The sequence below is a fragment of the Malaclemys terrapin genome, chromosome 12 (genome assembly GCF_027887155.1).
Source record: "Malaclemys terrapin pileata isolate rMalTer1 chromosome 12, rMalTer1.hap1, whole genome shotgun sequence".
In the NCBI taxonomy this organism is placed as follows: domain Eukaryota; kingdom Metazoa; phylum Chordata; order Testudines; family Emydidae; genus Malaclemys; species Malaclemys terrapin.
This window is the reverse complement of record NC_071516.1, coordinates 48,577,275-48,589,612: the sequence shown is the minus strand read 5'-3', so window position 1 is coordinate 48,589,612 and position 12,338 is coordinate 48,577,275. Positions and strand designations below refer to the sequence as shown.

Here is a 12,338-nt window from a genome sequence, read left to right as displayed (position 1 = left end):
TTATTCCTGGCTCTGCTACTAGTATGATGGGTGATCCCAGGCAAGAAATTACACTCCCAGTGCCTCAATTTGTATGTCTCTGAAATGTGGCGGAAATGATATTGAACCTGCTTTGTCAGTGCTTTGAGATCTATGAATGAAAACCACTATAGAATAGCTAGGTGTTGTTATTACTGCTACTGTCTGAAAACTACTTCTTCTTGAAGAATTGGAGAAAATCTATCAAACGCTTTCTAGCAATGCTGGACTAGAAGACAAAATTAATATTTATTATTATTATTCTACCAGCACCTTAAATTGGTGGGAATTGGTTGGTCAGGATCCCCTCTGTTGCTGTGAAAAGGCCGGGTGAAAATTTGTCCCACGTTACTGAATCATGTAGAAATACTGAACACTCCCTAATATTTGTGTCCACCACAGGGCTGCCCAGAGGATTCAGGGGGCCTGAGGCAAAGCAATTTCGGGGGCCCCTTCCATAAAAAAATTGCAATACTATAGAAGACTATATTCTCGTGGGGGCCTCTGCGGGGCCCAGGGCAAATTGCCCCACTACGCCCCCCCTCCCCCCAGGCGGCCCTGCTCCACTAGCTGGACTTGGGACCGCCCCCTGAAAATAAAGACAGGTTACAAATTACTCCAATTTCCAATGGCAACAGTGTAATGTTCCCCTGTTCCCCCAGCACAGTTACGGGGCTAAAATACCTTCTAAAGCCGCTACAATGAAAAACAAACGGATCCAACGGCCCATTTTCCCGGTGTTGGAGGGGAAAGTTCTCAGGGGAATTGGCTGATAAATGCACAGACACAAGCGGCTCTGGATTATCTCTACGGCAGCAACCTGGGCGGGGGGGGGGGGATTTGCATATTCTCTATTCCCTATTTGCATATTCTCCTCCTTGTAAGAGAAACAAAATCTGATGTGATGTATTACATGCAGTAGGACTCAGAGGGAGGGAGTCAGGTTATTCCAGACCGTGTGTTTGTACAGCGCCAAGCACAGTGCGGTGGGATGCTGAGTACACTTTTGACAAAGGAAAAATAAAGAGATGTCTGGAAGGTGCTCGATTCCCCAGAAGGAAATTTTGGGACCGGATTACAGCCACATTGTTTGGCCGTGGGAGACTCAGAGATGCCTGGAGAGATTGGCCTTATAATGAGGAAAATTGTGTTTTAAATCTGTTATAAAAGAAACAAGTGAATGAGGTTGACTCTTCATGGAGTAAAAATATGAATAAATGGGGGGGTGAAACTCAGCTCAGTGGGGCTGTGTAACGGCCGGTCACTAGAGTTAGTGACTGGAGAGGGGTCGAGTTACCCACCCGCTGGAGAGCAAAGATAACTTGGGGCTCTGGGACAGAGCTGGGCTCAAACCCCTGTTCACACCCCTTCCCAGCCGGGACCGGCTCCACTGACACGTGCCAGAGGGAACTATTTCCTGGCGGGTCGGACACGTGGCTCAGGCCACACGTCAATGTTCTCACTCCCGGGACTTCCCTCATTTATGTCAGTGAGACCAGTGGTGTGTCTGGGGGGGAGGAAAGTAGGTTGTGCTCAACATTGGTGCGCTGTGGGAGATTCCCATGGACCCGTGGAGTTAAAAGCTGGTGTCATACGTGCGCCCACCCTGATGCCCCTTCTCATGCCCATCCCACAGCTGTGCTCTGGGGTGTCACTCCTGCCCCCCACTGCCATGTGAACAGGGATGATACAGCCATGCAGTGAGCACGGGGCAGGGCACCCCCGCCTCGCTGGAGGGGGGGCGGGTTGATGCTAAAGAGAAGATATCTTGGGTTATTGGGGTTAAGGGACATTTTATTGTACATTGCTCTGCACCTCAAACCACTGACATTGTTCTAAAAACTGGGACAGGGACAATGAGGGAGAACAGACACGGGGGAAGAAAGTGAATTGTGATATCGGCCTAGTGAGCCCCGGGTGGGAGGGAGAGGAAGTGAGAGGGGATTTGGGGAGGGGCGAAGTTACTCTCATTTTTGGGTCATGGTGTTGTCCCACTCGGGTGCACGATCCCCAGAAAAAAGTGGGGAGGTCTCAGTTCCCTTTCCCCCTCCCCCAGCCAGAAGTGCTTGAGTGGTCACCGTTTTACTGTTTGTGAAATATCCCGCTATTGCATGTCCGGGGGATGGTTCGCCAGTCCAGGGCAGATGGACTCAGAAGGAAAACGAGAAGCCCGGAGCAGCAGACACCAGGAAATGCCTCAAGCTTTGGACTCCCTGACTCTGCCCTCACCTCTCACCTGTGGGTCTCTGCTTCTCCCTGCGTCACAGCCTCTGCCTGGGAGAATCCAGTCAACCTGCGGGAATCCACTCTGGCTGGGTGTCAGCGCAATCCCTGGGTTATTGGTGCAGATAAGGTCTGAGAGTTGGGGACTTTTATCTCCCTGGTCGCTACATTAAATTTGGGAAATCTATTGTGGGTTGGCTCCTTAACTCTGCCCACTGACGTCAGCAGAGGAGTTGGAATGCCATCGTCTGAAATCCAGGCCTGGGCCATATTTCCAGCATTTTATCAACATTAAATTTCATCTGCCGTTTTGTTGCCCAGTCCCCAGGTTTTATAGCATGTATTCTGAAGAATATAAGGGTTTATGGGGCCCAGCGTGTCACTCCCCCATCCCAGTCACGAGGGGCCGGCCTCGGGATCTCTGCTGTCTGTGGCCCTAGATTTGGCTAAAGAGCCGAGTAAAGTTTAACCATTTCAAGCGGAATACACTCCGGAACTTGTCTCCCGTGAGAGCCCAGCGCCCGGACTGTCAGTGTCACAAACCAGCTGGGACTTGCCCTGCTGACCGCAATGGGAGGTTTTAGTCTGAGCTCAGACCGGCTTCCCCGCACTGTGTGTTTCTCTGACACAGTGATACCGTCCGGTGTCCTCGGGCTTCAGGCTGTTCATCTGCAGGTAAATCAGCTTCTTGGAGCTGTCTGTGGAGGTGGTGAATCTCCCTTTCACGGGATCTCCATACTGCGCATCTGCTCCCTTAATTGCTGATACCCACTCCAGGCCCTGCCCGGGAGCCTGCTGGAGCCAGTGCATCCAGGCGCTGTCTATGTTGAACCCTGAGGTGGTACAGGTCAGTCTGAGGGAGTCTCTGGGCTTTTTCACATCCCCGCCGGACTCCAGCAGCTGGACTTGTGACAGGACACCTGGGAATAAACGCGTGTTAAAATCATGTCAGTGTGAATTGCCAACCACACACCATTCCGCTGACTCCCCTAACCACACAGGGGAGAAAATACCTTCCAAAGCGGCTGCAACGAAAACTAAATGGAGCCAAAGACTCATTTCCCTGGTGTGGGGGGGAAAGGTCTCGGGTGGATCAGTTGGTAACGGCACAGACCCAGGGGGCTGCGGGTTCTCTCCCGAGTGCTGCCTGGGCAGAGATTTAAACAGGAAACTCTCACTTTTATTTGCATATTCCCCTCCTTATAACAGATAAAACTCCTCCCAGTGAGTCACTGGATGATTGTCCTGTTCTGTTCATTAGGGTTACCATATTTCAACAAGCAAAAAAGAGGACGGGAGGAGCCCCGCCCTAGCCCCGCCCCTGCCCCTCCCACTTCCCGCCCCCCCAGAACCCCCAACCCTCCCCCCGTTCCTTGTCCCCTGACTGCCCCCTCCTGGGACCCCTGCCCCTAACTGCCCCCCGGGACTCCACTCCCTATCTAAGCCTCCTTGCCTCTTGTCCCCTGACTGCCCCAACCCTTATCCACACCCCCACCCCCAGACAGACCCCTGGGACTCCCACGCCCCATCCAACCACTCCCCACCCCCTGACAGCCCCCCCCAGAACTCCCGACCCATCTAAACCCCTCTGCTCCCTGTCCCCTGACTGCTCCGATCCCTCTCCCCACTCCTGCCCCCTGACAGCCCCCCCAGAACTCCCGACCCATCTAAACCCCTCTGCTCCCTGTCCCCTGACTGCTCCGATCCCTCTCCCCACTCCTGCCCCCTGACAGCTCCCCCCAGAACTCCCAACCCATCTAAACCCCTCTGCTCCCTGTCCCCTGACTGCTCCGATCCCTCTCCCCACTCCTGCCCCCTGACAGCTCCCCCCAGAACTCCCGACCCATCTAAACCCCTCTGCTCCCTGTCCCCTGACTGCTCCGATCCCTCTCCCCACTCCTGCCCCCTGACAGCCCCCCCAGAACTCCCGACCCATCTAAACCCCTCTGCTCCCTGTCCCCTAACTGCTCCGATCCCTCTCCCCACTCCTGCCCCCTGACAGCCCCCCCCAGAACTCCCAACCCATCTAAACCCCTCTGCTCCCTGTCCCCTGACTGCTCCGATCCCTCTCCCCACTCCTGCCCCCTGACAGCCCCCCCCAGAACTCCCACCCCCCCACTCCTTGTCCCCTGACTGCCCCCTCATGGGACCCCTGCTCCTAACTGCCCTCCAGAACCCCACCCCCTACCTAAGACTCCCTGTTCCTTGTCCCCTAACTGCCCCCTCCTAAGACCCCCCCCAACTGTCCCCCAGGACCCTACCCCCTACCTGTACCCTGACTGCCCAAAACTTTCTCCACTCCCCCCCAAAAGCCCCCCCCGTTTCTTGACTGCCCCATCCAGAACCTCCCTGCCCCTTCTCCTGCCCCCTGGCCCCCTTACCCTGCTGCTCAGAACAGGGTGTTGGGCTCTGTGCCAGCCGGACACATGGCTGAGCTCCCCTGCACAACACAAAACCCGGTCCCTGGCCCTGCACAGGGTTGCCGGAGCGGGCTGCAGGAGGAGGAGCTGCCGGCCGGCTCAGAATGCAGGGAGGGGGGGGTGGGAGGAGGAAGCTGCTCCGGAGTCCAGCCCGGGACTTTCCTGCAGCCCTCCCAGCCGCTCGCTCTGCCGGGGGAGGGGGAAATCCCGGACATTGTGAGTGCTTTACAAATTCCCCCCGGACGCTATTTTTAGCACACAAAAGGAGGACATGTCCGGGTAAATCCGGACGAATGGTAACCCTATGTTCATTCCCTCGGGGGCACCAGGCACTGGCCAGTGTTGGACGACAGGATACTGGGTTAGATGGACCTTTGGTCAGACCCGGTCTTGCCGATTTTAACTTCTTATGATCTCACATCTTGGTCTGGGGAGCCCAGTGCTGGGGAATAAAAGGAGTGGAAAAGGTTTGAACTCTGCAAGGGTTTAACAGACTCTAAGCCTTTGGGGTTGCCCCAACAGCTAAGTGATGTATGCTCTGTCTACAGGCCCAACCCTGACACCCCTGAAGCGGACACGACTCTCCTCTTCGCAGTCTGGGAAATGGCTTTAATTGCTGGCCGGGTTTGACAGCACGGACTGGAACCTACCCTGCTCTGCCAGGCTTCCTACGCTCTCACCTCCCCACATTTACAGGGACAGGCAAGAACCGGTATCTGAAAGGTGTTTCTTGGTATCCAGTTCACAAAAAAAACAAACAAAAAAACCCCTAACAAACAAAATAAGTTGAGAAACCCTCAGCTCCCGGATTCCCCCTCACCTCCCCCGGCTCCTCCCCAGACATCCCTTTCTGATTTTCTGATATTGGTTTGAAAGTGCGGATTTCATAGTTTCACTGGGTGTGCAGCGCTCTGTTCTTGTCATGGCTGGGGCGCATCGAAAGGGGAATGAGGACCCCAGGGGAGCAGCCACCAGCCCTGCGCTCTCTCCTCCTAATTCCCTCGGACACCTCCCCTCCTGGGTGCTGCTTTTCTCGGCACGATCCCAATAAGCCCTGGACCCGTACTAGCCCACTGCCCTCAGCGCCAACACTTGGTAGTTCCCTGCAATTAAGGGCTGTTGGTTGAGACCTTTATCTCCACGGTCACTAGATTAAATTGCTGGAACTATATTGCAGGCTGGATCTTTAGCTCCGCCCTCGGACAGCAGCAGAAATTCTGGACCGTGATTGTCACTTGTGAGGTGGGTTCCTTTATCCATGAGGCCCCTGTGAAAATCCCAGCCCTGCCCCATGTTTCCAGGAGCAGCTGTGCGGGGTTTCTTCAGGAACTGGGCAATCTCTGCACCTCAGGCCCATCGGGACCTGGCGTAGCAGTGGGTGACAGAGACCACCAGTTATAGGGTTTCAAACTGACGGCAGCTTTTAATCACCACTGGTGTTGGCGGGGAAAGTTCTCAGGGGATTGGCTGGTAAGTGCACAGACACAGGGGGAGGCAGATTGTCTCTCCAGGTGCAGCCTGGGCAGAGAGAGACAGATTTAAACAGTGAGCTGGTGGTCCTATATGCATATCCACCATGTTATAGGAGACACAAATTCTGTTGTGATTTATTATTTCTCTTGAGCCTCTAGGAGAGGGGGTCAGACTGTTCCTTACTGCGGGGGCGGGGGCGGTGCGGAGGGGGGGGCAGGGGGCGGTGCGGAGCCCTGCTCAGTGTGGTGGAATCCTGAGTGTGTTTTGGATAAAATAATAAAATAATGATAATGATTAACAATTCACAATAACAATAATTAATAATATAATAATAATTGATAATAAAAGATTCCCTGAAAGAGCACAATTCCAGAGACTGGATTTTAGGGCCTGTTTCTGTTCACATTACTTTGTGATGGAAGATTCTCAGATCCCGGCAGCGTTGTGCTGCATAATGGGTCAAATTATTTGTTTGCCTTCGATAAAATAAATAAATAAATATTCATAAGATGGGGTGAATCTCAGTTCTGCAGTTCCGGCCCACGAGCAGTGGGGCTGTGAGGGGGAGGGGATGGTTCACGGGGTTCCATGGGGCTGGGAAACCTGCTGGCGTGGGGAGAGAGTGTTGGGACTGAATCCCCGTCCCAGCAGTGCCCGGCTCCACTAAACTGTGCGGTGCCCAGAGGGGAATGTTCCCTGGCAGGTTTAGCCATATGGAGAAGGAGCCAATTGCTCGTTGCTTCGCTCCCGGAGATCCCCCATTAACTCCAACGGGAAGAGCCGTTTGCGTGAGGCGAGCAGCGCTCTGCTCTGCACTGGGGTGGGGGACGTATTCAGGACATGAAAGAGTTAATCCAGGATGTCAGAGTTTTCAGTCCTGAAGCCCCCTCCCCCTCTTGCGCCCAAGGCAGGAGAGTTTTGCCTGTGTCATTGCTGCCCCCATGCGGCAGGCGCGGGAAGTTCCACAGCTCTGGTTTTTGTACGAGCATCCACAGAGTTAGTGTCATTGTGTGTCTAGCACAGTAATACTGAGCGGTGTCCTCGGGCTTCAGGCCAGTCATTTAGAGATACAGCAGGTTGTTGGAGTTGTCTCTGGAGATGGTGAATCGGCCTTTCACTGAGTCTGCGTAATATTGTTGGCTCCCATCAGAGTAAATGAGTGAGACCCACTCCAGCCCCTTCCCAGGAGCCTGTCGGACCCAGCTCATGCCATAGCTGCTGAAGGTGAACCCGGAGGCTTTGCAGGAGAGGCGGAGAGAGTCTCCGGGCTTTTTCACATCCCCTCCGGACTCCACCAGCTGGACCTGGGACCGGGCACCTGGGAATAAAGACAGGCCATTAATATCGGTATAAAAACAGCAGTAACACAATATTCTTCTAACTCGGCCAGTTATTCAAAGGAGGAAAATACCTTCCAAAGCTGCTACAGCAAAAATTACAAGGAGCAAAAATCCCATTTTCCCTGGTGCTGGAGGGGAAAGTTCTCAGGGAACTGGCTGGTCACTGCACAGACCCAGGGGCTGAGGATTGTGTCTCCAGGTGCAGCCTGGGCAGAGAGGGACAGATTTAAACCGGAAACTAACTCCCGCATTTGCATATCCCTCTCCTTATAAGAGACACACACTGTTACCCTTAGTCATTTGAGTGATTAACTACCGGTCTAGACGGTCCCTTCCTATGTGCTGTGCAGCGTCTGGGCGGCCGGATCCTGCTGACACTTTTACCCCAGGGAGGAATGAAGTGATCCCCCCTCTCTAAACACCATCGTATGGCCTGACAGAGCGTGTTTTGGGTGGTGCAGTGCAGGACACCCCTTCTTCTTCATGGCCTTGGGATCAGAGTGTTGGACACAAAAGTATTTGGCAGGAGAACGGGGGCGGTGCATGTGAGACTCTCCGGGTCCAAGAGGAAATGCAGACACGCTTGTTTATAACAAGGGACGTCCTGACATCTAAAATTCAGGGATTGTCTAATTTAGGATGGGACTTTCACAGAAGGATTAAGGGGGCATTGGGCTCTATATTATTCAGTAGAAGCCGCATTCTGTGTCTTTCGCGCCTCTGGTCTCTCTCCAGCCCGGGGTCTTTTTCTCCCTTTGCATCAGCCTCTCGCTGAGCAAATCCAGTCAGGTGCTTGGGGCAGCGAATAGAAAGGGGCGGCAGTCCGGGTCTTCGGCAGCAATTCTGCGGTGGGTCCCTCAGTCCCTCTCTTCCTCTTTGAAGTGCTGCCGAAGAGGAAGAGAGGGATTGAAGGATAGAACCCGTCCTATCGTTTTCCTGTTGACAATCCTTAGTCACATGACAATCCCCATTGACCCGAGGGTCAGCACTGGGCTGAGGGATGTCATCAAGGGCTGAGGGGCGGGGTCTTTTGTCTCCATAGTGACTCTATGAAATGGCAGAAATTTATTGTGGGTTGGGATGTCTCAGCAACACCCATTGTTACCAGCTGAGACTCGGGGCTTTGATTTACTGATGTCAGTTGGGTGAAAAGAAACCCTGAGTCCCTTTGGAAAGTCCCGGCGGTGCCACATTCCCAGGCTCACAGGAGTGGGGTTTATTCAGGTGCTGGGTGATCTCTGCCCCACAGCCCTGCCCGGACTCTGAATGGTCCATTTGCATATCCCAGCCTCCATCTCTCTGTGCCTCAGTCTCCCCTCTCTGAACCAGGGGCTCGGATAGTTCCCTGGCTCCTGGCAGCGTTGTGGGGATAAAGGCAATAACCGCTTGTGAAGGGTGGAGATGCCCCGGTGAGGGGCCCCACATCGGTTATAATGAACTAATCACCTTCCACTGCATTAATGCGATAAACGTCCCAGTTTGCTGAAAGGGCCAGAGCCCCCCTGGTGTAAATCTGGAGTAACTTGTGTTTTGCAAAAGCAGTTGTGGTGACTTACACTAGCAGAGGATTTGGCCCCAGGAGCAATTCGCTCCATCCATTGGGTGTGATGCAAACCCCAGTGCGCTTGTCCCCTTTACACTGACAGACGCTGTCCTGTGCGTCTGACACAGAGACGGGCCCGGGAGAGCCAACGTGCCAGGTCTGCGAGGGGAGAGTGACTCAGAACAGGACTCACTCCGGATTGGGGTTCACTGATGAAGCGAGGGATCTCTGCACGGCAGGCACTGCAGGGCTCTGGGCAGGAAGGGGAGACACATTGCCCGGGAACAGAAGGGTTAAAACTGCCCGGAGGTTTGTGTTACATTCACTGGGTTGCTGGGTCTCCTGTCTGAGCCTGGAGCGGTGTGTGTGTCACTGCTGCCCCCGTGCGGCTGCCGGGAGAAGTGCGATTCCGCAGCCTGGGTTTTTGTATGATCACAAATCGGCTTCGTTTCACTGTGTCTCTTGCACAGTAATAGCGGGCGGTGTCCTCGGGCTTCAGGCCGGTCATTTGCAGGTACAGCTCACTCTTGGAATTATCCCTGGAGATGGTGAACCGGCCTTTGACGGAATCAAGGTAGTATGTACTCCCACCGGTGTATATAATAGCGACCCATTCTAGTCCCTTGCCAGGAGCCTGTCGGACCCAGCTCATGTAGTAGCTGCTGAAGGTGAACCCGGAGGCTTTGCAGGAGAGGCGGAGAGAGTCTCCGGGCTTTTTCACATCCCCTCCGGACTCCACCAGCGCCTGGGACCGGACACCTGGGAATAAAGACAGGCCATTAATATCGGTATAAAAACAGCGGTAACACAATAGTCTTCTAACTCTGCCAATATTCAGAGGTGGAAAATACCTTCCAAAGCTGCTATAGCAAAAATCACAAGGAGCAAAAATCCCATTTTCCCTGGTGCTGGAGGGGAAAGTTCTCAGGGGACTGGCTGGTCACTGCACAGACCCAGGGGCTGCGGATTGTGTCTCCGGGTGCAGCCTGGCAGAGAGAGGCACAGATTTAAACAGGAAACTGTCTCCCTCATTTGCATGTCCCCGCGTTATAAGAGACACACACTCCTGCTGCCAGTGATCTGACTGACTCGCCCTAGGGCTCCGGGTGCAGGAGTCAGACTGTCCCGGCCTGTGTGTCTGTGCAGCACCGGGCACAGGGCGCTGGGTCCTCCTGACACTTTCGGACCCCTGGGAGGAATGACCAGCTCCCTGCGGTGACTGTATTTCCTCACCCAGGAACTGAGGGCCTGGCTATTGTGAGGTGACATTGGGGATTGGGGGGACTCAGCTCTGGAGCCCCGTTCCACGCGAACAAGGGCCATGCAACGTCCGGTCAGGGGGGTCAGTGTCTGGGGAGGGGTCGTGTCCCAGCGATCCATTGGGCTGGGCCACCCGCTGGAGAGGGAAGATTTCCCAGGGCGCTGGGAGGGATTCGGGGGAAGCCCCTTTCCCTTCCCAGCAGTGACCGGCTACATTGAAATGATCCATGACACTAGGAACGTGATCTGAGCAAGCCTGGCTCGTGCTTTATGCCAGGTCTGGGGCCCGCCTGTGGGTGCAGGTGGGAGAAGCTGGGGTCGGGGGGGGGGGCGTGGGGGAGTCTGAGAACAGAGTTAAGGTTTTGCAGTGGAGCCGCCCTGAGTTTTGTGGGCTGAGAGCGGCGTGTCTGGGAGTTTTTCTTTAGGGGAGGTAGGATTCAGTCAACAGTGAAGGAAGATTATTCTGCACGGTTGATATTTATATTGGTGTTTATATTCCTGTTCCCAGTCACACTCCACTTCCCATTTACACTCGGATTGTAAACTCGGTGGGACTGAGAGAGGTTTTACGGTCTGTGTTTGTACCATGCCTAGGACTATGGGAGCCTAGACTCCCATAAGAACATAAGAAGCAGGGCTGGCTCTAGGTTTTTGCCCCCGCAAGCAAAAACATTTTTGGCTGCCCCCTGTCCCAGCCCTGGGCTCCTCGCCTCACCCCCCTGCCGCCCGAGCCCTGGGCTTTCACCCCCCCACCCGCACCCCCCTACCACCCCAGCTCTGGGCTCTCACCCCCCCACCCACACCCCCCTGCCGCCCCAGCCCTGGGCTCTCACCCCCCCCACCCGCACCCCCCTGCCGCCCCAGCCCTGCGCTCTCACCCCCCCACTCGCACCCCTCTGCCGCCCCAGCTCTGGGCTTCCCCCTATCGCCCCACCATTGCCCCCCCGCACCTCCCTGCCGCCCCAGCCCTGGGCTCTCACCCCCCCCACCCGCACCCCTCTGCCGCCCCAGCCCTGCACCCTCCTTCCGCCGCAGCCCTGGGTCACTGGTAACTCGCTCCCAGGACAGGTCATTCAGCAGGAATTTTGGATGTGCCCAGAACACAGACAGGATTGGTTCCCATATGGTTACAGAACTGCAGGAAAGTGGAACAATTTTCAGCTTGTGTGATTGGAGGATGTCTGGATGCATATTATAAGACTGTCCTACATAAATGAGGAAAAGTTGAGGTGCCTTTATTATTCTTTTGTTCCACTCTTCATTTCTATGGGGAATTTGCCAATGCGATATCACTGTCTTCCTTTTAAACAAACAAACAAACAAACAAAAGGCAATGGCTGTTGAAAATAGCAATTCCAGTCCTAATAACCACTGGGAAGCATTTCTTGCTCAATTTTATCCTACTTTTTCTACAGCAAGTTCCAATGGATCAGTATATTTGATTTGGGAGAAATGAAGTAACAGCTGCCCAAACTGAGCTTGAGCACTCCTGAATGTTGAGGTGTTCAAATCTGGAAGGCAGGTGCTGGGGCCAGGAGGGCTGTGGCTCTGCGCAGGAGCACGGCAGCATGTATGGAGCAGCGTGTCTGGGGCTGCGTGAAGCCAGACACGCTGGTCTGAGTGGCACGGTAAGGGGGCTGGGGGGTTGGAGAAGGGGTAGGGAGTTCTGTGGGGGGCAGTCAAGGGACAGGGAGAAGGGGGGTTAGATGGGTTAGGGATTCGGGGGGGCAGTCAGGGGACAGGCAGCGGTTGGATAGGCATGGGAGTCCCAGGGGTTTGTCAGGGGACAGGTAGGGGATGGGGTCCTAGGGGGAAAGTTGGGGGGGTCTGAGGAGGGGGCAATCAGGGGACGAGGACCAGTGGGGCTTAGATAGGGGGTGGGGTCCTGGGGGGCAGTTAGGGGCAGGGGTCCCGGGGGGGTGATCAGGGGACAGGGAGCAGGGGGGTTGGATGGGTTGGGGTTTCTGTGGGGGGCAGTTGGAGGGGGTGGATGGGGGCAGGGTGGGGCTACCCTCCCTCCCCATGAAGTGTCCTATTTTTTTAATGTTAAAACATGGTCTC

At 54.8% G+C, this 12,338-nt stretch overlaps 3 gene segments (V, D, J or C); all 3 read right to left on the bottom strand.

The window, feature by feature from the left end:
• Positions 1-2,832: 2,832 nt before the first annotated feature.
• LOC128846233 (Ig heavy chain V region 3-like) lies at positions 2,833-3,300 on the bottom strand. The segment is given in 2 exon segments: positions 2,833-3,161; positions 3,255-3,300. Coding segments are annotated over 2 exon segments (375 nt in total).
• A 3,895-nt stretch (positions 3,301-7,195) lies between these two features.
• Positions 7,196-7,591, bottom strand: LOC128846703 (Ig heavy chain V region 3-like). The segment is given in 2 exon segments: positions 7,196-7,452; positions 7,546-7,591. Coding segments are annotated over 2 exon segments (303 nt in total).
• Positions 7,592-9,339: 1,748 nt separating this feature from the next.
• On the bottom strand, positions 9,340-9,914 carry LOC128846232 (Ig heavy chain V region 914-like). The segment is given in 2 exon segments: positions 9,340-9,776; positions 9,869-9,914. Coding segments are annotated over 2 exon segments (483 nt in total).
• Positions 9,915-12,338: the final 2,424 nt, after the last annotated feature.